Source organism: Colias croceus, chromosome 4 (genome assembly GCF_905220415.1).
Source record: "Colias croceus chromosome 4, ilColCroc2.1".
NCBI lineage: Eukaryota > Metazoa > Arthropoda > Insecta > Lepidoptera > Pieridae > Colias > Colias croceus.
The window spans coordinates 8,895,323-8,922,983 of NC_059540.1; the positions used below are offsets into that span (position 1 = coordinate 8,895,323).

The following is a 27,661-nucleotide window of genomic DNA, read 5'->3' on the forward strand; positions in this document are numbered from 1 at the left end:
GTTCCTTAACGTACGTGACAAACAATAGTTTCTAAAACAAGCATGTTTTGTAACCTCTATTGTAATTCATATAATACTAGCGGTCCGCCTCGGCTTCGCCCGTGGTACATAAAAGGTAATATTAGTAGGGATTAAACTTCTAGGTACATTACCATCAGCCTGATATACCAATTATACCATTTATTATCCTTGGCTTTTTCTTGTAGGTATATAACTAATTAAGAGTACCAAGATAACTTCTAGAAACGCTGTGAGATTTTGGGGCATCCTGTATATCGGGCGTATTGATAGTAAGGGTGAGTTTTATATAAGGCAAGGTAATGCTAATGCTAGTTATTTAAAAATTAAAACAAGAAATATGCAAATAACAACAACCCGTTTTGTATTTTTATTTTTTATGGTACATAATACATATTTTCTATTATGTATTATGTACCCGTACGTATGAGGTACCTACCTATACCTAGTAGCAATGTTTCGAAAAACTTATTAAGTAAAATCTAGTACAAAATCTCCTCCAATTAAACGATTCTGCATGAAAAGCCGTAAAAAGGCAGGTTTGTAGGCTAAAGAAATCGCTACGATGAGCGTATGTACTTTAAACCGCAGGCACGGAATTAATTAATCTTTAGCCTGATACAAACTAATGCATAACATTCGCCCCTTTACACGACTATCGTCAATGTATTGTTTGTAAATAATAATATATCGTGTCAATCTTGGCTAACGTGAAACGAGATATCGTCGATAATAGGATCCACGACCTATCATAAATTTCATCGCAACCGAGAATCCGGCTGATCAATTCGCGAGCTGGGCGGGCGGGCGCAGGGCGCGTGCGCGGGCCGGCGGCGGCGCGCGGCGCGCGGCGGCCCCGAGCGGCGAGCGGCAGTGCGCGAGACGCCCCCGGGAGCCGCGCTGCCGTCATGGCCGCGCCGCGCCGCGACCGCTGACCGCAGCGAACGACCGCGCCCGACGACCGCGCGACGAGACCTCGCCCTACGCACACGCCCCGCTACGCCGCCGCTAGGTAAAGTATCCGGGCCCATACCCTAGCGCCGGCTAGCCTCGTCCGTCGCCGGGACGTTCGCGTTCCCCCCTACATGAACATAATATGTAGGTAACGTTATCGGGCAAAACATTTATCGGGACCCGTTTCCTGATATCGACTACTTTCTGGACTCAAAATACTGGTGTTATACGGCCTCTGTGATTATAATCACCGTGTGTTCCACCCTCGACTGCTCTCATGCCTTGTTGGTTAGTTACTGTTTATTATATAAACTAGCTTTAAATGTTTTGCAATTTATCGATTAAACTTTTAAGTTTCACCATAGCAAGCGGAGACTTAACTAAGATCTCGCTTTTGCCTCAAGATTAAGTGAATTCTTGGAGAGGCGCTGTAGGTGGGTGTTACATAATGGGCGCTTTGCCAAACCCCGTTCGACCACTCACCCAGCCAGCCTCGAGAAAATCTTTTACCAAAGGAACGTTTAATTACGTTCATTTTTACGACCGATAGAAAATTACACTCATTTAAAATAAATAAATAGAGATCATACTACTTACTCGGAATATGAATATAATGTAAACATATTATATACCTGCTACTAAAAATATATAAATATATTATAGTATACCTACAATATATTATTATTTTAAGACAAGTAAATATTTCAGGCCATTTTGTTTTCTAGTGTAGACTTGCGTGTAACTAAGTTTGACCTCTACGAGTTCTACGATTTGTTAACGCGTTTTTACGTCACAGATTTATAGATAATAATTATTGATACAAAAGCTAAAATATACATACTTATAGTTTTTATATTTATATAAATTACTTTATCAAGTAAGTAGATGATATGGAATGATTTAGTTAATGAACTTTATGCTGGTGATATTTTTAATTTTAGTATTATTGTTCGTAGACCCGTAGACCCGTATGAAAAAAATAACCCAATAAAATCTTTTATTATCGCCAAAATGGTTAAAATCAAAACTTTTTGTTCTACCTCGAATGATTTTAAGAATTATTGCTACTAGAGTAAATTGTAGTTTAGATTCTCTATAAATAGCTCAACAAATAAACATTTTCAAAGATTTTCCAAGCAATTAACACACTGAGTGGCCAAGCAATGGCCGTTCAGTATTATAGGTGTTAATTGATTAATACCGACTATGTACATCGAATTGAACGAGATACTGATTTAGAAATGTACCAATGTATCCATGGGAAGAGACGTCTCTTTCGTCAGAAGCTTGTCTTTATGTGCTGGGTCCATCAAGAGTGAGGTAGGCAATTTTCACGGCATAAAATCCTTTATTTATTATGTATTTTTATTATGTATTGCCTTCATGTTTTAATCCTTTATTTATTATCTTAACAATGTTTTCTTATGATTATTGATAACTATAAAACATTAGAAAAAAGTATATTTTCGTAGAATGTCGACTCTATGTACTTACGTAGCTACTGGGCACTCATTACACACTTATTTGTAAATTTAGTGCATCTATCATCTATCTATCTATATTATATACAATGTAAATTATATTATACATATAAATAGATGTGTCCCTGTTATGTTTCACAGTTAATTGCACGCCTTAGTGCAGTCTCGCAGATCAACGTCAACAATGTTGTATAATAAATTGTAACTGAATTATAAAATTATAGGAGGAAATCGTGAAACGAGTTGGATAATAATGTATAACAGGAAAAAATGAAAGTAAACAAATCCTTTACACAACTTTCGCATTCGACAGGGATAATATTTTAACGTAGGTAGAGACTGACTGCCAAAATGTAAAATAATATTATGCAAAGACCTGATATGCATTTAGTATTATGATTAACTGATAGTTATGCATATATATTTATATAATTTTCTATGTGATACTAAAATCAGTTATTTGATTATCCTTTGTTATTTTCACTATTCTCGGACTGAAAACAGTGTCGCAATTATTCTATTTTCATTTTTATAACATGTCCTTTTGATATGAATAAATCTGTATCATGCATTGTCTTTTAGATTCAATTTCACATATTCCAAGAAACTGATTCACAGTTAAGTAAACCTGCTAATATCAATATTATCGCAGCTGACTGTAACTTGACAAGATAAAGCAGTCGTATTACACTCCATACATAGTCACCATTAATGTGTCTAGATTGCTTTCCTTTCCTCACACACGACCTGCAGGCTACAGTTTCATTTCTAATTCAAGCTATGCATATGTAATTAAACATAATTATTCTCTGCACTTCATACTTATTAAGATTTAAGATACGAAGGATAAGCTTTTATGAGAAAGTGTTCACAGAGTATGTGTATTCATTTAAAGCCCGTATTCATTAATAGATAATTATTTTATGTTCACAGTCATTTGTCTCACTGTCGCATGTGATCTTTAATTTATTATAAAAATTAAAAATATTTATAAATCAATTGAGTTGCTAAATGTAAGTTTATGGACTGTAGATATATAACAAAACGTACCTATATTTAAAACTGATGAACGGAAGAATTAAAAACAAATCATGATCAGTAAAAAACTTCAGAATAATATAACTTTAATAATTTTTTCACATTTTTCTTTTATTTCTTCTAGTTACGACAATATCTCTTTAGTCACCTATGTGTAGATTGTAGATAATTATAGTATATTTATAGTATGCTTAAATTCTGTAAGCAAATGATAAGGATGCGAGGATAATTTATACCAATAATGAGCAACAACAAGGTTGACTTATGCAGTTAGGGTAATCGTTCTATGAATATGTAATATTAACGTCTAAACTATGAAGCTTGTTATGAAGCGAGCTAACTAGGTTTAAACATCATTATTATCCATTGAGGCTGGCTCTTGCACGCCGGAGTCCACTTATCTCAATTATCTAAAGGTGCTTAAGCCCCGAAATTCCCCTGAGACTCTAAAATTTACGACATAAGATGAGATTTTAGACGTAGCGTTATCTGTATTATCAGATGATATTGCGATTCGTCGCGCGTTCGTCGTTTGTAGCAAAATAGTAATTTGTCAAATAATTCAACTGTTTCTAGACGCGATCTATCTTTTTCTCGTCTCGGAAAATCTTATTTATTTAGTCAAATAGTGTTGAAACAAATGTCCGTAAGTAGTTGAAGTTCAACTTCGTGTGTCATCCTGGGATCAATGAGCTCATTGACGCACATTGTCTCAATATGATTCCCTCCGATTAGTTTAAAAAGGTTAGTCAAGTGTTAATTGTGTTGAATTATTAGGTACCATTTGGTGACCATTTGTAGAGGTCGTGTTGTTAGCAGTGTTTGTTTTTATTTCTTTCAGATCATGCACTGATAGGAAATGTCATCTATTGATGAATTTGTTAATTCATCGACATGGCTTATCAAGGTACTTTTTTATATATTGGTTAATTAAAATGATATAACACTTAATTTTAATAACTATAACTAAGTACATGATACCTAAAATTTTTTTAGAAATAAGAAGTAACAATTAATAGTAAGTTAATACTTAGGGTTTCAATATGAATTATGAAGTTTAGGCCTACCTATTGATTTATAATATGCCATTGACAAGGTAAATGATATAATGTTCATGTACATAAATATTAATGACTTAATGACTCAATTTGGAATATATTTCCACAATATCATGTAAACAAATGTTATAAACAGACTATTTGTCATAGCATTGTTCCTCGTTATAAAACCGTTTTTATATATTGCTCGTAATAGGTGTAAAACTGTAAACCATAGAGATAAACCCTATTATGAATTCACAATTCCTTCATAACAGATATGACCTTAGTAGTATCGTATAGTATGTTTTACTTTCATTCCGTTTCATTGATGGAAATAAATGCTACAGAAAGCTGAATGCGAAAGCGTCGAATGATGTTTTCCAAGTATGTGTGCAATGAAGCGAGTGAGTTTGTTTGAAAACATGTTTAAAGCCGCTCGTAAACATTGGTTTACAACATAAATAGACTGTAATAAAATCTGGCATTCGATGAGATCTCGGTTGAGCTCTCCATTTTAAAATCGACGCTTTGCAATCATACTTTCATTTTCACCTGTAAAAAGGATTGTACCACTATTTTATGTGCACATATTATGTTGTGTCTTTCACTTATTCAGTGTTCTCGTCGGCTAATGGTATACATAATTAAACAGCCAATCAATGGGTGTGCTGATCCACTTTTTCCTAGCTACTAGACTGGTTTATTATTCATTGGACTATTTTAGACTTGTATTCTTGACTCACTATTTTAATTATTTCCAATAAAAACCAGTGAGCTATCTTTCTATCGATAATAAATAAAAAAAATAAAAAATAAAAAAATAAAAAATAAAAAAATAAAAAATAAAAGAAATAAAAATAAAAAATAAAAAAGCCTTTTATTTCTAGACAGTGCTAATCGTTAACAAAAATAAATGTAACTTAAAAATAAAAGTATTAGTAGCAAAATATGATTAAAAGTAATTACGATCTACTGTGTATCTAAGTTTGTTCATCTGCTAGAACCCCTCTGCGGGTGAAGGCCTCCTCCAAGGCTGTCCAGTCTTCTCTAGATTTGGCTAATTCCAACCGATCCACACCGGCTACTTTAACTAAGTCATCTTTCCATCTTGCGCAAGGTCTTCCTCCTTTTCTTCTTTGCATTTTCGGTTGGTGCATAAACTTGTATAAACGATATATAGGTGGGTGTCCTCTAATATCATATTTAACTTAATATATATTTTACTATATATGTATAATATATATTTACTTAACTTATATATATATATATATATTTAACTTAACTAACTCTCTCAGTAAGGCCTGTGTAGCTCTCTATACTATATATATAGATATATATATTTTTTTTTTTTTATTAATTTTTTGTTTTTATTTTTTGTTTTTATGGCGTCTATTTATCCTATTTATATTCCTATTATGTCGTATCTTGTATTTTTCAGAGCTTCGTTTAGTTCAATTAGACGTTCGTGAGAAGATAGAGTTTTAATGTTATATGTCATGACATAAAATTTGTTTTTTTTTTTTGTTTGTTTTTTTTTTTTTTTTTTTTTTTTATTTAGGTTTTGGTTCTAAAACTTTTATAGGTTCTTTTGAATCCTTTGGAGGGTTATGGTCATGATCTTTCTATCGATATCACACATTTATTAAATTTGAAATTAATGTATTATTTTATTTTATATTCATATATTCTATCCACATTATAGTTTTATTTTCGTAACGTTTATGTTTGAATCTATAAACAATTAAGCAAGCCAAATCGTTAACGTATATCATACTAGAGGTCCGCCCCGGCTTCGCCCGTGGTACATATTTCGCAAAAAAAAGGTAGCCTATTTCCTTTCTCGGAGATCAAAATATCTAGCCTATTTCCTTTCCCGGGTATCAAAATATCTCCATACCATATTTCATGCAAATTGGTTCAGTAGTTTAGGCGTGATTGAGTAACAGACAGACAGACAGAGTTACTTTCGCATTTATAATATTAGTATGGATTTGGCTTAATTTGTCATCTGTATGCAATAATGCAGTTTCGTGATTCTTATTTGTTGCAATGTTGCAATGATGAGTCATTTGTTTTGTCACTTGCGTAAATAGTTAGGAAAATGTCATCTGCCATTGAAAACAAGGTTGGTTTTGATTGAAAATGTGAATCATGCGGTATAAAAATAGATCTACCTATAAATTAATGTATCCAATAATATAGAGATAAATTGATCAAAATTTATAATTTATTTAACATGTAGATAAAGTAGGAATGAAAAAATAGCTAATTTATCAACTTTTAAAAAACAGTACTAATAACATAGGTAACAACCTTAGGTAACAACCTTTTAACGTGAGGTTAGAGGTACCTAACTTAATAGTTCAAGTAAAGTCTGGAGTTCTTAGATGAGGTACTAGTAGCAAATAGCCACCCATTTCATACATTTTAATGTCAAGCGCATCTATCATCCCGGCTCACTACTTCGAGTGGGGTTGTGCTTGACGTATGCTAATAGAAAGGCACATTGTCTCTAGTACAAAATTGTATCAATCTTATTTTTTAATGTAGAAAATTTCTCCGTCAGTTCTTCCTCTTTTGTTTATGACATACCTACATATGCAAAGATACCTGATGTAGGGGTACTTACATACCTTTTTAGAGGAATCATCACGTTATGATGTATTGGTAAATGTGTTCAAAAGCATCAACATATTTATAATCTACTTGTTTTTCTCAAGCCCATGACTGTTAGATACTTATAGAAGAATGAAAAGTTATTACTTGGATTAATTAAATATTAATATAATATCTAATCACGTCAAACATAAAAATTCAATTCCACAATAAATAATAGGTACTAGCTTATAAATGCGGTACCAAACGTAGACGTACTTAGACACTAAATCAGTTTAAATAGAATTTGGAAGTAACCGCAATGTATGACAATACATTGCATTCAGTGTAAACAAGGATATACAGGGTTACTTGTAAAACACCAGCAACCTCGCAGGACAAGATAGCTAACATCATAAGTAACAAAATTAATTGTTCTACGAGTTTTGATAATTTGTTAGATTTTATTTTCATTCAAAAATAAATATTTATTCAATTTTCCGTTTCAATATTATAAACTCTACGCGCATCCTAAAAATTACGTTAACAAGAAGCGAACGAGAGGGGAAGGGGGCGTCGCGTCGTCTTTTTGATAATGAATAGAACATAGACTTACAAATGTTAGGATAGTACAATAAAAACTTAAAAAATCATTTAAAAATAATTTATTGCGTTATTCCAAAAGTCGTAGAACAAATGTTGTTACTTATGATGTTAGCTATCTTGTCCTGCGAGGTTGCTGGTGTTTTACAAGTAACCCTGTATAGGTAGGTATAGGTATACCTACCGTATACGAAATACATATCTCAATGATAATACTGTTTATTTTGATTCAAATTTAATGCATATATTAAATAAAGGAATTAAACTAAGTACATACCTACCTAAGCCTATATAAGAGATCTATCAAAATAGCAAAAATAGACAGGGAGATATTGACACAAAATTTCGAGTCATTTGTAACAGTATGGCGGTTCTACAGGGGTCTTAGTACGCTCCGTTCACGCCGCCCTATGAGGTTAAGAGCTGGCGGGCTCATAGTTTGTGTCGGCCTGGAGACGGGCAGCTGCTGATGGGGTCACGGAAGAATTCTACCTATACCCGTGGCCCCGTCGTTTATGTGGCTTGACGGAACACAGTGGGGTTTTGGTCGGTAGGAATCCGACATAACCCGCGGCCCTTTCCCCGGACGCCGTGGGTATCTATGCAAGATTTCCCCACTTAAAAAAAAAAATAAAAAAAAAAAATAAAAAAAAAATAAAAAAAAAAGGGGTCTTAGTACGCAATGACAAAAAGAAAAATAATGGTGTGAACGCTGGTACCGGCGGCTTAGTCGCGTGGGCGTTAGTCGAATTCGTCGGAAAAATAGCGAAAGTCAAACGATTTGTAACACAAAAATTTTAGAATTTACCGATAGCCCATAAAAAAGAAGTAGGCGGTAGTGTCATGCCTATGGTCATGCCATACTTTTCCGGTGTGACTTACAGCCCGCCATACCGACGCGAATGTGTTGATTTAAAAAAAACAATTCAACCAGGCTAACTTTTGCACAGGTAATCATCGTCGTGCAGCCATTTACGAAAATCGCCATGCCATACTTTTCGGACGATTCCAAATGGTCGCCATACCGCCCATTTCGCCCGGGGCACAATATTTTTGTCAGTGGCCCTCACGCCGGCACTGATACAAAACATATGAAATTATCTATCTTCTAATATAATCACATTATAATTATAATTTGATAACGTAAGCATTTTTATTTCAATCACCTACGTGAATTAAATAGAAAAATAAATAAACATTAGGTTTATACGTACGTATTTAGAATAAGAAGAATAAAGAATAAAGAATAAAATAAATTTTATTAGGCACACCAAATTACCACCACCAACACAAACAAAGAAACAAAAAACAAAATCAAAATACACTCTTAAAATTAAACAAACATAAAAATTAAAACTAATATAATTTGTGTGGCGACTGGCGACCTAAAGGGTAAGGCCGCTCAGCATATGCTATGCCGATGTGGTCAGCATAGCGCTGGTTTTCAGGGCCCCACCAGACAACAAAACGCTTAAGTCTAAAGTGTCTCTCTCTGCTATCGGTTAATTAAACAATTAATTTAGAAAAAAAAAATAATTATATGTTTGCATGTATAGAATATAATATAATACGATTATATTACCCATATTGTGAACTACATATACTTATATAATACATTAAAAAATTCAACTAATACACTAATATACATATATATAAATAACCATAGTTTATAAATATAAGAAATTAAAAAATACAACTATATTGCATACTATATAATACGTGTATATACAATGTCTTTCGGCTTTGTTTGCGTTATATACAACGCAACTAAGGTTTTCCGACGAATTCGTTAATCAAATGTTTTTTATATTTATGTTTAAAAGAATTTTTAGACATTGATTCACGTATCGGCGGCGGTAGATTATTCCAACACTTAGTTGCGTTGTATACAAAGCTGCCTCTAAAGGCGGTTGTATGGTATCTGGGCATAACCATCATGTATGTTGATGCTCTTGTGAAGTGTGTGCCATCACCTACCCACCTAAGTTTATTGTAAAGGTATTTTGGTATCTGTGACGTCACCACCTCAAAAAGCATCACAGCGAAGTGAAGGCGCCTGCGTCGTTCCATATTGAGGGTTTTTGCCTGGATTAGATATGGCGTAACATGTTCTCTTGGCGGTATGTCCCAGCAGAACCGAGCACACGCATTTTGAACCCGCTGTATGGCATTCTTGGTCCTTGCTAGCAACATTGCACCGTACATAGTATCTCCGAAATTAAATTTCGAGAGAACTAGTGCCTCACAGAGCCTAATACGTAAGGGTGTGGTGATATAGTTTCTGATGCGATATAGTAGCTTTAACCTATAGAAACAGTTCGATATAGTTGTGTGGAAGTGCTTTTCGAATCTGAGGTTCTCATCGAATACAACTCCAAGATTACGAGCTTCTACGACACGATCTATAGTTTGCCCTTCAATTTTTACTGTTAAATCGTATCCAATCACTTTTTCGACCATCCTCGGTGTACCTAAAACCATAAATTTGGTCTTTGTAGGATTAAGGACAAGTGAGTTTTTCTCCGACCACTTTGATATGCGCATCAGGTCCGAGTTTAGCTCAGCAATAGCTTCAGGAGTTCGGGACGGATGGAATGAGATGTATAATTGAATATCATCCGCATAAAGATGGTATCGACTATACATTATCTCGCTGGTGATATCGGAGGTATATAGTATAAAGAGAAGTGGGCCCAAGATGGAGCCCTGTGGGACTCCCCTAGTTACCACCCTTTGCTGAGAGTACACGACCGACCCGTCCTCCTTACGAAGCGCTACTGTTTGTGTACGATTGCTGAGATAGCTACTGAACCAACTGACTGTTTCCTTGCTTAACCCGTAAAACGACATCTTAGATAAAAGTAATGGTATATTGATGGTGTCGAAGGCTCTAGTGTAGTCAAGAAAGACAATAGCAGTGCTCAGGCCCGAATCTTGCGCGGTCAAAATGTTATCCACAACTTCGGTCAATGCAGAGACAGTACCTCGACCTTTCCTAAACCCAGACTGTAGGTCTGAAAGTAATCCATTCTGCTCCAAGTACTGAGTTAGTTGGCCGTGCACTATCCTCTCGATAACTTTTGACAGACAAGGGAGAATGCTGATTGGCCTCAGGTCTTTTGAGGTCACTGGATTTTCTTTTTTTGGTATTGGCTGGACTAGTGCTCTTTTCCAAAGTTCAGGAAATGTATTTGTTTTAAATGATGAATTTATTATGTGCGTTATGGCTGGGAGCGTTTTGGAAACTGTGAGGTTTAGCATGTCAAGAGATATGTCATCCACTCCTACCGCTTGTGATTTTAAAGTTTGTAATGCCTTGAGAACAGTATTTTCGGTTACAGGTTTAAGCGTGAACGAAGCGACTGACTACTAAAATAAAACAGAACATTGACGCAAAAAATTTAGTTTTGGGAGTATTTATTGACCTACAAAAGGCCTTCGATACCGTTTCTCACGAACTTTTAATAAAGAAATTAGCATCCATTAACATTACTGGTAAAGCACTAGACATGCTGAAATCATATTTAAAAAATCGATCACAAATCGTTAAAATAGATAACTACAATAGCATTCCCTTACCAATTACGTGTGGCATACCACAAGGTTCGATTTTAGGCCCATTGCTTTTTTTAATTTATATTAATAATTTACAAGATTTAAAACTAAATGGTCATCTAACACTTTATGCGGATGACACCTGTCTGTTTTATTTTGGTCCCTCTATACATGACATGATAAAGCAAGCACAAAACGATTTAAATAAATTAAATAAATGGTTTCAATACAATCTACTAACAATAAATATATCTAAAACGTGTTATATTAAATTCAAAGCTCAGAACAAAATTATTCCACCACACGCTCCACTTAAAATTAACGGTGTTGTATTAGAACATAAAACCCACGAGAAATACCTAGGTTTGCGAATCGACAGCTCTCTAAAATGGAATTATCACATCGACCACCTAAAAAATAAATTATCAGCACTTCTTAGATCTCTGCGTAATATCACTTCTTGCATTCCTCATAAATTACGCCACACCATCTACAACACGTTAGTCAAACCTCACCTAATGTATTTAATAGAAGTATGGGGTAGCGCTTACAAAAATAAATTAGCGCCACTACAAATTTTACAAAATAAAATTATTAAAACCATTTTTAAATATCCTTTTTTAACTTCTACAAATAAAATCTACGACGATACTAAAATAATGAATTTAAAACAATTATACTTTTATAATACGTGTATGTTCATCCACAAAGCGCTACATAAAAACATAAATACAAATATAATATTCTCAACATCAAATCGCCACTATCCTAATAGACGAGCTAGCTATCTTGCCCTCCCGAAGATCCGAACGAATTATGGAAGGCGAACGGCAACATACGAGGGAGCACGTTTCTATAACGGATTGCCAAGCAAATTAAAAAGTGTAAACTCATTCATTGTATTCAAAAAACAATTAGCGAAACACATCCTGGAAGACCACACGCTCAAACTTTGAATGCAATGAATGAGTACCTAACCTAAACTTATGTTTATAGTATGTAACTTACTCTAAATTTTTAACTAACGAATGATATTTTTTATAAATACCTATGTTTAAAATTTAAGTTTCTCATGTAAGTGACTTAATGTCTTAATGGGAATAAATGTCTTTAAACCTTTGTATTTGAACGTCACCTTTTGGACCTTAGTACGTATTACGTAGTTAAATCTATGCGGCGCCCGCGCCAGTCCAAGTCGTGCCCCCTCTATAAAAAAGTCGAGTGTTATAGTGTATGGTGGTGGCGGTGACAGGTGTCGGGGGCGCAGCGCGGGCGCGAGCGGCATGCGGCCCATGCAGACGCCCATGGAGGTCGGCTAGCGGCGCGCGCTCAGCCCCCGCGCCCGCTCTCCTCGCCCCGCACCAACGACGCCATGGAACTCGCGGACGTGCCGAGGCACAGACCCCTCGCCTTCGATAAGGTCAGTACAGATTATCACACTGCTACAGATTATAAATTTATGACTATAATTGCCGAATAACTGTGATATGGAATAATGACGGTGGTTGCAACACGCGTATACTTACCCTCATTTTGGTAGATCTTCAATGTTTTGTTATCTATGCAAATCCGCGTTATGCATGTGCTCATTAGACTAATTAAATATTATAAACATGCTGTTGCTCGCAGAATATATTTAACATAATAAACAAACATCTATTGATGCTAAATTAAAAATAATATGTATCGTTTTTATAATAAATACCTAGGTAATTAATTATAAATATATGAGGTAGAAGTAATTAGTTATGCAATTAATTCGGCACGTCTAATTTCCTGTATTAATCACTGTTTTATATGAACATGTTAACAGTATTATAAAAATTAGGTTTATCAAACATTCGTCATTCATCATTAATTAATAGATAATAAATAATCCCTTTTGCAAACGTAAATATACGTGTTGTACCGGTTCTTTGATTTCTATCTTAATTAATGAACGGTTTCGCCATTCTAGAATTTAAAACATTTTACTGCATCGCTAGAAACGTAAGCTAATTAATTCAACAAACGAGTTAATAGATGACGAATAACATCACGTCATTTGTTCCACTGCACAATATAATTGTCTTCTACAAGTTCTACATCTACACTTAATATTATAATATAATAATCTACACTAATATAAAATTATAAAGAGTTTGTTTGATTGTAATGAATAGGCTCATAAACTACTGGACCCATTTTAAAAATTCTTTCAAAATGTTAATGCAACAATATGATCCAACGTACGTTTCCACGAATTTAATCCGAGCGTGTAAATTCTAGCATGTTTCGTGACTGAATAACACTGAGATATTATTTAAAAAATAAAATTGCGAGGTTAACGACCCGACTCTTTTGAAGATTTAATTTCAATTTCAATTTTTTGTATCGTATCGTTTACGTTCAATGCTAATTGGATATTATAGTATCTATTGTATGCACAATAGATCTTCTAATCCATATAACTCTCGAGACGCGATCTGAATAACGATAAGTGAGAAGTAGGTACTGCAGATCATCTCAAGGAGAACAAATAATCGACAAGATGACTAAGTGCCTAGATATGCATCCTATATGTATAAAATAAATTAAAAATGATAGATATAATATTTATTTTCCAAAAACCATCAAACTAAAAATGTAACATGCAAACAGACACTTCCTGACTGTGCTTCCTGATTTCTCCACCCAGGAGTTGCGAAAAGTTTGAAAACTGATATTAGTCACAAAATATTTAAGTGGATGAATAAAGAGAAAGCGAAATTCTTATTAGAATTGATGGAGACAAACTGTAGAGGAAATAAAAACATCGCTTCTAGAAATGTTTCTATTCATGATTTAAAAAATATTCAAAACATGCTTCAAGTAATAGGTGCTAAACAAGGGAGATATTATTACTTTGAGCATGAATATTGACGCTTTACTAAGTTTTTCTAATTAGACACACCTATGCATATAAATTGGCCTTGGGTAAAAAGCAAAAAATTACGTGCTGGTTCAAATACCTAAGCGAAACAGCACACACGGTACATTAAGTCCAGCTTAGCCCAATTTGATCGTTATCTCGCATGCTTCACCTTGCTTCTAATTTTTGATGTACCTACGTAAAACTAAGATAAGTATGAAAATTATAGCGCACTAGATAATCTCATGGTATTAACAAAAATATCCTGTAGAAACATTTTACGTAACTTTTTTATTACCAGCATGCGCAGTTCGTTTGTACCCACAGAACAATATATAAAAGTATGTTCTGTGTTTGTACCTTTCCAGATTAATGCCTGGCATAACATGTAGGTTAGGGAAAAATTTATTTTTATAAAACTTGTAATATTTCAAGAAGATCTCTTTAAAGCAATGAAAACATTTTCGTAATTATAATGTTTGATGTTTTTTATTTACTCAGCGCTGGCATACTCTATTGTCCTATTGTACCCCATTCGTATTGTAATTTGTAAGGCTTCGGGATAGCGTACAACAATACAAAATGAGGGTTGAACAATAACCGGCACACATAATACCGCGGAAACATGGATTACGCTTGTAGCAATGATTGCTGTTAATACTTTTATATCGCCTTCTTTTTTAAATCGGATTTATAAAGAAAGAAAACTTTTTTTAAAAGAAGATTTTTCCCCTTTGGGGTTGTACTAGTGCCGTTGTTTATATATTTATTTTCTATATTCTTCCTTAACTCGTAATTAATTGAAAATTAGTCCTTGTGTAAAACATATTAATTAAACGATCTTAATTGACCTACTTAGAGTTTATAAAGAAATAAACATTACTCATACAAAACAAAGCGCAAATTCTCGTTATATATGAAACAAGAAGGTAGTTAATAAATACTTAATGAAATAAGAATTTACTACAATTAGGTATCTACAGTTATCCAAAATTAATAATGCGCATGCAAATCTTCGCTAATTGTCGTATTTCCGAAGACACTCGAATCATTGAATCGTAAGAGCCCTAAACAACGAACTTGCATTTTACACCTTGTTTAAAAGAAATAGAAGTCAATTCACGGTCATACACAATCAAAAACAAATCGGGCGGTAGGTGACGGTAGCCTGTCAGTCAAAAAACTGTAACTAAACATAATATAATACGATCGAATAAAAAACCCACATACTCATAGTTCTATAGTCATATTCAACGTAACAAATTTTACCAAAATACTTCGTCTACAAAATTAACCACGTCAAAATTTAATTTCCTATAAGCGGATTGTCGCAGCGATTTGTGCTTTGCCGTGCTACGATCGTTTTAATTAATTTTGGATTAAATTGCAAGCCATATCAAAGACAAAGTTTTGAGTAGGGTATGAAATATTATTTGCAATAGGTACCTATAAATTGCTCGTGAAGTAAAGATTCGTGGCAGCCGGGATGCGGGGCCAGTATTGATCGTCCTGTGACGTCACCTTCTTGGCCTTCGCGCCTCGGCTCAGATACCCGCCGTATACGCTTTAAACATTTCACAAATATTACTATCACACCTTATTTATTGTATTTGTATACGTTGTATTGCAATGGAATCGATTGTGTAGTGACGTACAGGATGTATAACTTTGTCTGTACGTCTAATTTTATAATAAATGAACAAAGATAGTGCGCAGAACCCTCGTTCGATTTAGACAATTTTACTGTTATCAGTATCAGTATAGCTACGATTAATTATTGAGAAGCTAAGTTGAGAAGTATTTTAAACAGGATTATTTAAATTTCTTGTCTTTCTTAATTAAAATTATGTATCGCTACAGGCGCTACAGCTATGGAAAATATAAACTCGCACCAACACAAATTGTTTCACAGCTTCTCATTGAGAGACGGAAATTGTGAAATATCCTTACTTCCGCTACAGTTGACGTCAAAACTGCTGGAATTTGTATTTGCACTCTAGTTTATAGGTCACAATTCAATGGTTATACATTGAGAAATTTTCCAAGTTTAAGAATTTAAAAATATCGCGTCAGACTTTGCTTAAAGCCTCATGATAAGGGCTCTCATCCCTTACAGTGGCTTGGTCTTTGTCCTCGGCGAGAAGAAGACGCTTAGAGATAAGCTGTATAAGCATCAATTGCCCTTCACAATTTTATGAAGACGCGTGTTAAGGAATTTTAAGATTTTCAGATATTATTGTTAAAATGAAAAAGTATAAAGAAGCATCAAAAATAAGCACGATTGCTTTTTTTAAATAAGATAAAACAAAATATAAGGATGATAATAATTATAAAAGAAATTAGTTAGAATTGGGTTCGTGCGACAAATTGCGCTGAAATTGTACGCCAATTCATGATATATGTGATGTAGTCACGGCACTGATTTTCAGTAACGCCCACGCTCATATCAGTATTCAGTATTACGTTGATACCATAGTATTCTTTTCATAAATGTACAATTTATTATTATTTGTATTCTGATATTTAAAAGTATTTACCTTTTATTTATGCTTCAATAATTATTGTAGCCTCAGATGTTTTTTTAAAATAAGAGACTTTGAGATAACAAAGATAAATTAATTACAAAAAAGATATGGTATTATATCTAATATAATAGAAAAGCGAAAAAATGTGCAGTGGAACAAAGAACATCCTCGTTTTGTTGAAATCGTTTAATTTAATATACTAATAAGTTTCATTTTGCCTTTTCTATAAGAATGCACGAATGACGAAACAATTCGTGCCGATGCATAGCTAAACAAAAATATTTAATTTCTTACTACCTATAATTTCATAAACTCCAGAAAAAAAATGTATTTTTTTCTCGAGTTTATGCATTGTTAAATGAGAATTAGCACTAAATAATTTATTTAACTTTTCAGATGGAATGTTTGGTTAAGGAAATGCAAGATCCAGTTACAGGTGTACCAATACGTAGTCAAAAACTCTTTCTCACCTTTATTCCATCTGCTTTTATGGGTAAGACATTTGCGATATTACTTTCTATGAATCTTTGTATAGTTGAGCAGTCTCATATTTCGATTAAAGAGTTCAATATGAACCTTGTATCAAATGGTTGTCTCGACTCGCAAGCGACGACTGTCTAATTGTAAAATCAATACCTAGAACTTATTTATGGGCCTCGGTCATTCACCATTCCTTTTCCTTGGCTAAGTTGGGTCATTTCATGTAGTTTTATTTTTGTACTTTTGCATTTTATTGCAGTTTAAATATTCTGTTTGATTTTGGGAATGTTATCATTTTCATTCTTATCAAAATTAATAAAGCTATTATACTATTATTCCAATTCTATATTCGAAAAGGCATTTAATTTTCCATTGATTTTGTTTTCTATCCATTTTCACATAACATTATTTAGTAAATTCAAGTACTCGACATACTCGACATATCTGCAATTCTGCAGTAATATTATTGTAGTGTCAACCAATTGCTCAGAAAATATGAGCTGTAGAGAAGCTAAGAAATACATAGACGATAATTGTAAACAATGAAAACGTGATATAGGATTATCAGCATAGTTACCATCCGAACAATAATTTATATATCGTAACGATATATGACATAATATATTTGATAATATATCTAGTAATCTATATCGATGATCAATAACAAATGGAATATCCAAAACGTAATGAATAATGATGTCGATTAGAATCCTTAGGTACATATTTATTTTGTTTCAGGATGTGATCTTGTCGAATGGCTAATGGAAAGATTTCATTATGAAGATGGTACAAATGGTGAGTTTCATTAGAATGTTATTTGATTGAAAAAGCTTTTAAATTTGTTCACCACATAAAATTGTCTCTTTTTACTTATTTCAGTCGAAGCTGTAAATTTAGGCAATCTTCTATGTCAATACGGTTACTTCTTTCCTGTCAACGATCTGAAAAATCTAGTTTTTAAAGATGATTCTTCTCTATATCGATTTCAAGTAAGTATTGTCTTTACATTTTTCTTTTTTAATTAAATAATCACTTTTTCACAACACATACAGTTTTTGAATTCGAATCTATTCAATGCCTGAACCATGTCCCTTTATTTAGATATTTTAGTTTGTTAAGCATGACCACTATTCTTCAATCTTTTGTCTTCCTAGAAATATGCTTTAAAACTTAGATTACAAATAATACCTTTTATTTTGAAATCTAAGCTTTAAAATAACTTTAAAGTGAGATAAATAATTTAATTAAGACCAGGTCCTGTCAGGTCCATCCATCATTATTTGAATCTAAAAAACTATTTCAATTCGAGCTGATAACGAATGAAAAAGAACAAGTGCAGTATTCAAAAACATATATAATTCTACCAAATGTTCCTCAATCAATTTGTAAGCCAGCCAAATTAAACAGCCAGTTCTATCCACTAGAGCCCTTACTACTGGCCTTGGCAAGCGCCACGAGTGGCCGGTAGCGGGTCGAGTGCACCCACGCTCGGCCCGGACAACATCGAGTACGCGATATACCTCGTGAAGCGAACCCTCCGCAACAAACAGAGGCATGGCCTGGAGGACTACGAACAGGAAGCACTCGCTAACCTCAAGAAGAACCTTGCAGCCAAGTGGGACTTTATCACCATGCAGGCTGAGGAACAGGTTCGGGTAATTCAAATTTGTGATTATTATATGTAACTAGCTTCCGCCCGCGACTCCGTCCGCGCGGATGTCGCGTGGATGGTTTATTTCTCCATTTTGAGTAACTCTGACCATGACATCTTATAAATATCTATTGGACCCAAATACGGCTAGGCCTATAATAATACGCAACGTGTGTTCGCGGTTCTACAGAACAACGTCTATGGATAAAACTGAAAAATTAAGATTAATTTTTTTTCTACGTATTTTTCCAGGATAAAAAGTATCCTATTTTACGCCCAGGTTAATAAGGTATAATTATACCAAGTTTCATCGTAATCGAACCGTTAGTTTTCACGTGATGCCTTCACATACAGACAGACAGACAGACAGACAAAAAAATTTTTAATCACATATTTGGGCTTGGTATCGATCCAGTAACACCCCCTGCTATTTATTTTTCAATATTTTCAATGTACAGAATTGACCCTTCTACAGATTTATTATATATGTATAGATGTATAGATTAGATAGATTCTTTATACTTCTTCATTCAACTTTATGCAAAGGCTTTCATGTACCTGCAATTTACTTAAAGGCAGAAATCATTTAACAAAAGCGTCCCTGTGCTGTTAAGCCATATTTTCCAATAAATAATTAAAAGTCACTAACTCTTACTGCCTCATTTTAATAAGTTCACCAAAATTAACGATTTTAGAGGTTGAAAGCCGTAAACACATTTGTCAGTATTTAGCATAACAACCGATTTCAGTTACATTTCTGTGTACATTGTCCGTTCCAGGTCCGTCTAGCCAAAGAGCGGAAGAAGGGTGACAAAATAATCAGCGACAGCCAAGAGCGTGCCTACTGGCGCGTCGCGAGGCCGCCTCCCGGCGTGCCGAGCGCGCTGGAACCTTGCCCAGTACCAGTGCGCTCCCGGCAACCGAAGGCGAAGAAACGGACAATACCACAGTTACAACGAGAAGTAGGTTTTCTTTACATTATCATCTAGAGGTCCGCCCCGGCTTCGCCCGTGGTACATATTTCGCAATAAAAGGTAGCCTATGTCCTTTCTCGGATATCAAAATATCTCCATACCAAATTTCATGCAAATTGGTTCAGTAGTTTAGGCGTGATTGAGTAACAGACAGACAGAGTTACTTTCGCATTTATAATATTAGTATGGATAGTCGCATGGATTATGATAACTGTACTACCCGGATTATAAATTTTCTACATAATATGAGAACTTTACTTAAAAGTCAGTTTGTTCTGTTTATGTATGTACTTTTCAAAGCAATTGCTGTGCAAAAGCAGTTGTTGTGTTGTGGTTTGTTTATTAAACGAAGTGAAAAGTAATTAACATCAAGAAAATCGAAGCTCCTGCATTACTTGACGTTTCATAACTGACTTTATTTTAAATATTCATATTTATAGATTTTTTTAAATTTAAAAATAAAATACTTTTTTTTTCGCAGATTGAACACCTCAAAGCAAGCCTGGATCGCACAAGAGTGAAAACTTCGGTGGCTTTGGAAGCGCTCATGGCGTATTCAGAAACCTATGCTCCTTACGATCCTTGGCTTACTCAACCACAACCTTCCAACCCTTGGATAAGCGACGACACTCTCTTTTGGCAGATTAATAGCCCAATGTAAGAAGAATTTTGCGTTTTACATAAATAATGGACATAGTATAAAAGCATAATTTTTTTTTTTATATAAATAATTTTTCATGCATGTTGTTTTGCTAAACCTAAACATTAACTGAAACTTATGAAACTAACATAATTATAATAATAAGAATCGAGACTTTACTATGAATGCTATTTGTATGTACATAATATGAATTTCTTTACTGCCTCATTGATTTTCATTTTTTATTAATCCATTTCAGAGTTGAAATACCTAGTGAGAAACGGGTGCAGCGATGGGCACTATCGATAGAAGAACTAGTGTCAGATCCAACTGGTCTGCAAGAATTCACAAGTTTTCTTAGAAAAGAGTATTCCCATGAAAATATTAGATTTTGGCTTGCTGTTATGGATTTACGAAGAAGTAGTACTAAGCAAATACCTAAGAAGCTTGATGAAATCTTCGAGTAAGTTTTAGCATAAACATTTCAATAAATATTAAAAAGTACCAAATGCTTAACGTAAGATTGGTTAACGAAATGGTATGATTTGTCTTACTTCATAAAATATAAATAATCACCACTCAACTTGTTAATGAATTATCGCGTAGTGTCCAAACCATATCATACATATAACATTTTGCTGAGTAGCATTATATTTTTACCCAAAATCTATACAAAACTTTAACTTTTCCAGAGAATTCCTTACACCCGGTGCACCGTGCGAGATAAACATCGACGGTGCGACCGCTGAGCGCGTGGCAGAAGCGCGTCGAAGCGGCTCCCGCTACGCGCTCGACCACGCCGCAGACCACGTGTATGGTCTGCTGCTGAAAAAGGACTGTTATCCTCGCTTTATACGTTCTGATCACTTTCAACGACTCCTCACTGAAGGGAGAAATGTTTATCAGAAGAAGGCTAAGTAAGTTTATTTTTAAATTAAAAAAATATTGAAATTTTCAGCTCATAATGTCATTATAACCCATTTCAATATTCAATTTGTATCTGTGCTTATTACTATATTTATAAATAATTTAAGAGCTAATTTAACAATATGAAGAAAACGATAATCTACGACAATATATCTATGGCCTTACAATATATCTCGAGTAATTTAATAATCACAAAATAACCTGTGGCTTAATTGTAATACAAAAATATATCACCAACAGATTCTTCAACTTTGGTGGACAAGTGAAGAAAAAGCCTAGCTCCACAAGTGGTAGTGGTGGTAGTGGGAGCGGTACAGGTCTGTCCAGAAGACGTGGGTCTGACCGCTCGCTGTCCGGTTCGGCACATGAGTTAGCAGTGTGCGCCGTGCAGCCACCGCGTCCTCCTGAACCACCACCGCATAGCCACTCGCAGTCTAATCTTTGTGACATTCCCTTCAGGTAATTTTACATTCAAAAGCCATTTGAGTTTTTAAAAATAAGTCGAAGAGTATCTTTGTGTATACTGTCACATATTAAAATTAAAAAAAATTACGCATTACAGAGACCCTTTGGATGATGAGACATCGGAAGTCTTACCCTGGGAAACTTCAACTCGAGAAGGACCTTACGGTGGAGTTAGACGGCGACAAGATTCTACGGCTGATTCAGGCAGTTCGTCGTCAGATGTTAGTGCAGCTGTGGGAAGCGGAGAAAGAATGAGACGGCTTCCTCAGCAAAGTACATTGGATGGTGGACTCCGAGGAGCGCCACCACCGCTACGAAGACTTTCTGCTGTAGAACCAAGACATTTGGCACCTCTTGCCTCACCGCCACATTCCCCTCGACAAAAACGTATAACCGCTATACAACCATCAGTTTCTCATACGCAAACTACAGCGCACCATCCTACACCAACGATCAGTGTGAGTTCCGCTCCTGATGAAGAATCTGGTGACTCTCCTCCGAGAACAAACTCTCCTGAAGAACGCCGCTCTCTGATACACTCCGAAGAACCATCTTCAGTATTCGCTTCAACAGATGTAACTCCGACTGAACCTGGCCATGTATTTGTAGAACGCGCTATTGTTGAAGTCAGTGCAGATTCAAGTGAAGTAAGAACTGATAGCTCAAAAGACGAAATTCCAGATAGTCAAACTGATGATAATGATGTAAATGTAATTTGTCAAGAACTATCTATGGCGGTCACAGATCCAAATGCTAATACAAAATCTTTAAATGATAACGTTACCTCAACTCCCCCATTCTCTCGAGAGACATCTTTGGTCAAAGAAACAAATCCGGCCTCGCAATTAGAGAATATAATAACATCTTCTGAAATATCAGATATTCCAGAAGATACTATTAGGAGTAATGTCGATAGACACGATGCTGCTCCAGCGCAAAACGTTACAACGCGTGTTATTGTAAGTCAGAAAAGTACGGAAGTTATGTCGCCACCTCTAAGCATAGTTTCAGATAAAGAAAGTGTGCGATCGACCTCGGAGGGGATCCGATATCCAATAGCACCTCTAGCTACTTGCGAAGACATCGGAGTGGAAGATGATAGTGTAGATAAAGTGCCTTTGGTACAGAGGGTGACGGGGGATTCCAAATCGGTGTCTGAAAATGTGAAAACAATTGCTCATGGGGACGAACTATCTTCCGTGTCGGAAACTGATATTATCGTAAAGCGTAATAGCAAAAGCACAATCAGTGAACGTAAACAGAGGAATGACATTTGTCCTTGGGAAGACGAGTAAGTAAATTAAGAATTTTAGTGCATACATGTAGCACAAGTCACAGTAGATAGTTCTGTGTATGTTGTATATTGGTAATACATTAAATATAGAATTATTGTTTTTTTTTTATTTCTTGTTGTTGTACTAGTTTTATTTTTGTATTTTTTTTTTCCTTTGTAAATACACTTATTGGACATTTTATCTCATGATTTTTATTTATCCGCAAGACAATGAATAATATTATTTCGATCAATACATCTTTTTGCGAATGTAAGTGAATATAACTACCTAATATATCTTCAAACATTTTTCTTTATCATTTCATGTAAAAGTAAAATTATGCTTAGTTATTTATTTTTGAGTATTTATATTTCGTTTTGTTTTTGTAATTTTTTATAAAGATTAATTTTGATGACGATATTTAAAATAAATATTAAACGTGTCTTATTTGAATATGAATCTTTAGCTTAAAATAAAATAAATAATGTAGTGGTAAAAATATAAGCACCAGTTCACCTTTACTACAGGCACAAGATTATTAATGAAAATTAAACCATAAAAAAGAAAAGTTAATTTAAATTACAGTATCCTATTCACTGACCTCTGTGATCCTATTGCAGTGTTGCACCTCCAATTTGGTTTTTTTGTGCACCTCGATCAAGTTAATCGATAAAATATATAAATGACTTCTACCTAAAGGTTTGTAACTTGAAGTTCTTCCTCTTTCTAAATATATATTTTTTTTAAACTATTCTAATCATCAAGAATGACTAAATTTGAAAGATAATAAATTACGGAGCATGGTTCGAAATAATTTCACAGGAAACAACGACACTTGATTGATAATAATCACTAATATTCTTTTCTTTGCAGGAATTCCTGTGAGAGTGACGCTCCATTTGTTAAAACTTATGCAACTCTTGGTTATTTATAATTTATGTAGGTGAAATAAATGATAATAATTTATGATGTCAGGGTTATAGTAAACATAATTTAGTTTTTAGATCCGATTTCTATTTTCTCAGAGTAGAATCATTAAAACAGTTATGAAAAAAATGATCGTTACTCTAAATAGTCCGTTATGTATATTTTAAATTGTGTGAAGAGTATCATTTCTATTAAGTATTATAACATGTTATATTAGAAGACAAACGTTTGAATGTAACGATATAATTGACCCTATTTTATACGCATACCTACCTATGTATATGAGCGTCATTTTTAACATTTCCTTCCTTACGTTCAGCATAAACTTTATTCAAATTAGATGAATTGCCTACATTTAAACGTAGAACCTATTTTTATAATTTGCTGTAATTATCTATAAATAAATTGTAAATATCATTTGCTACTCCATTGATTTGAGTTAAAATTACACGGGTGTGCGCACTTAGTCTATACTCTATATAGAGAGGTAACGTGTGAAAGCCTTTCTTAACAATTGTAACTATTATATTTAAACGAGTCTCAATATTATAGTCCAGAGAATATGGATGAATTTCGAAATGTTTGGTCTAGCTCTGCTACCACTGCTCACTGCGCCCTTTGTGCAGAAGCAAAGCGACCAGCAGAACATCGACTTGGAAGCTTAGCCTGTAAGGCCCCCAAGCCAAAAAAAGGCGGAATGCGGAAGAAAGATGGCGCTCAGGTTCCATCACGCTCTGCTCTGGTGCCTGCTGAGGTGCCGCAAACGGAGGCAGCTATGGAAACGCAGTAATGGCCCCACTGCGTTTCCTACAGGCCAATATTAACCACTGTGCTAGGTCCCAGGACCTTTTACTCCAAAGCCTGGCAGAGTGGGAGATTGATGTGGCGGTTGTGTCTGAGCCGTACAATGTCCCCGCCTGGGATAACTGGGCGGGTGATCTGGATAGCTTGGTGACACTAGTTGCACAAGGCGGTACACAAATAGAGCGAGTGGTCAGGCGACGGGGCTGCGTATCAGCGGTAATTAACGGATACACCGTCGTGGGGGTGTATTTCTCGCCAAATCGCTGTCTCGCTGATTTTGAGGAGTTCCTCGTCGTGTTGAGAGATATGATCGACCTCGCGCAGCCAATGTCTGTTCTCCTGGCCGGGGACTTCAACGCCAAGTCCGTGTCTTGGGGTTGCCGGGCAGGTGACGTGCGAGGTACTCTGCTTGCAGACTGGGCGGTCGCCTCCGGGTTAACACTTATTAACCGCGGAACAGAGCTGACATGCGTGCGACAGAGGGGTGGCTCTATTGTAGATATCACCTTCGCGAGCCCCGTTCTCGCTCGTTGTATTCAGGACTGGAGGGTTCTGGTGGACGTGGAGACGCTTTCGGACCACCGCTACATCAGGTTCAGCGTCTCCATGCCCTCGACGGCTCACAGTCGATTCCCCACTGGTGAACGTCGTCCGCGCTGGGCGCTTGGAAGCCTAGATAGGGAGCTTCTCATTGAAGCTGCCATAGTGCAAGCCTGGCTCCCGACGCCGCAGGGTGACGGTGTTGATGTGGAGGAGGAGGCCACTTGGCTTGCCGATGCAATGGCGCAAATCTGCGACGCGAGCATGCGGAGAGTGCGGTCAGTTCCGCGAAGGCGACAAATGTACTGGTGGTCCGCCGATATCTCCCAGCTACGCGCTTCTTGCGTAGCTGCGAGACGGGCGTACAATGGCATGTAATGACTTTATATAAATATGCGTATTATGCATAAAGCTTCTAACCTCGTTATATTTTTCATCTTCTCTTCACTATTGATAAGTAGTAGACGGTATTCTGGCTGTAATATAATTTATTGTACAAATACTGCATATAAATTATTAAATTAAAGAAGCCAGTGGACATGGCATTATTGGTTGGAAGTTCTTCAAATAGTGCTTTTGTATTGCGTTGTAATCAAATACTTTATAATATAATCCTTATGATATATATTATATTATATTATATATAAATACCTGAATAACTTATCTACTACAAAATTGAAAACAATTTTATTTGTATAATTATTATTAATCATTTAACGGACTACTAAATAAGTAAAAAACATCGTACAAAATAAACCTTGATTAATCTAGTGCACTTAATACAAACAAGCTTTATGTTTTTAAGATCCTACGTAAAATATAGAAAATTGTAATAAAATATGGTCATAGTTTAATTTAGTCTTGTAATAAATAATAATGTTTGCAGAGTGGCATAATTCTTATATTAAATAAGTATACATTTTTGACAAATTGTTTTGAATATTTATTATTTATTTTATTGAATTTTGGGATATTTGGAAAATTGTTTGCTCAAATACATCTAATAAACAAAGAGCTAGTCTTTGGGGTAGGTATTTTTATTTCAGACCATAGAACATTAATTAATTATTATTCATAAACGTTTCTTGCTAGCCTTTTAAATTCAAATGTTCATGTTTTTGTCGAAATTGTCTATAGGAAAAGCACGTAGAAAAATGAGGAAATTGTATTGTCCCTATAGCTCTATTTTTTAACTATCGACGTTGGTTGTGGATTAACTTGTTTTAAAACCTACTTTTACGAAAACTTATATAATTTCTTTAATTATATTATTTAGTTAATTGAAAATCTAGAGTTTGGCATTGATTAATTTAAACCATTTCAAAAATTGTATCTTATAAAGTTTTATCTGAAATTGTATCTAGTTCTGACGATTTTTATATTACCTTCTACATTTATTCCGTTGTAAATTATTATTGAAATAATTGTATAAGTTCATAAAATTGTATCTAAGTGTTGCGTAGATTTTAAGCATCAAATTGACAGCAGCTCGAATATAAAACGAGATATAAATTCTCCCAGGTGAAAATGAAGTGTTAATATTGTTGTAATAATATTATTATGTATATTGTTTTGGCTTAATGAAGTGACGATTTTAGAAGGTTACATTTTTAATGTTACTATGTTAACTAGGTTAAATTATGGATAATTTAGGAAATAGTAGGTGTTGTGAATATTTTATGAACAATAATTATTTTGCAGATTAAATAGTGTAAATTTAATGGTTATTTAGTCATTTGTAAATAATAACCTAGATACCTACCTATAAATTAGAAAATAGACGACATCGTAGAAATTTATGGAGAAATACCTATACAGGGTGTAATCGTTAAGTGTGCACAAGCGATTATTCCGTAACTATTGCAGATATCAAAAAACTTTAAACTGAAATCGAAAGTACTTAACCTAATGAGTAAAATCAAAAATGGCCATAGTAAATATTTAAAAATAAAACGAGAAATATCCAAAAATGTTACATTAAACGCTCCCATACCTACCTACAATTGATTTCCCATACATTTTGTATTCATAGCAGATTTTTGAAATGACGTCCTTATTGTGCAATACAATGAGGAGCTCTATTTAAAGTTTTTAAATGAACTTCCCTTTAAATTTGCGAATTAATTAAAGCAGAAAACCAAAAAAAGAAAAAAAAAGCTAAAATCTTTCATATTAAATGTTTGTGGGATATTCATAAATCATATTTCATACTAAATGTGTGGGAGGAGCAGTGGTGGCTCAGTGGTGAGACCTCGGACTTCGAATCGATAAGTCCGTGGT

The 27,661-nt window shown here is 34.7% G+C and overlaps 1 protein-coding gene across 4 annotated transcripts; it reads left to right on the plus strand.

Moving 5' to 3' along the window:
- Window positions 1-932: 932 nt before the first annotated feature.
- LOC123691098 lies at window positions 933-24,622 on the plus strand. 4 transcript variants are annotated; one of them, XM_045635333.1, is made up of 14 exons: window positions 3,901-4,235; window positions 4,333-4,398; window positions 12,537-12,704; window positions 17,096-17,192; window positions 17,918-17,974; window positions 18,059-18,168; window positions 18,604-18,834; window positions 19,610-19,792; window positions 20,286-20,461; window positions 20,704-20,907; window positions 21,137-21,361; window positions 21,612-21,830; window positions 21,934-23,127; window positions 23,984-24,622. In XM_045635333.1, exons 2-14 carry the CDS (start codon window positions 4,351-4,353, stop codon window positions 24,042-24,044), a joined length of 2,973 nt encoding a protein of 990 aa, XP_045491289.1. In that variant the 5' UTR covers window positions 3,901-4,235; window positions 4,333-4,350; the 3' UTR covers window positions 24,045-24,622. The 4 variants fall into 4 exon arrangements, with proteins under 4 accessions (XP_045491291.1, XP_045491292.1, XP_045491289.1 ...); XM_045635334.1 differs by having other exon boundaries at window positions 3,902-4,235; window positions 18,604-18,828; XM_045635335.1 differs by lacking the exons at window positions 3,901-4,235; window positions 4,333-4,398 and adding an exon at window positions 933-1,260.
- Window positions 24,623-27,661: the final 3,039 nt, after the last annotated feature.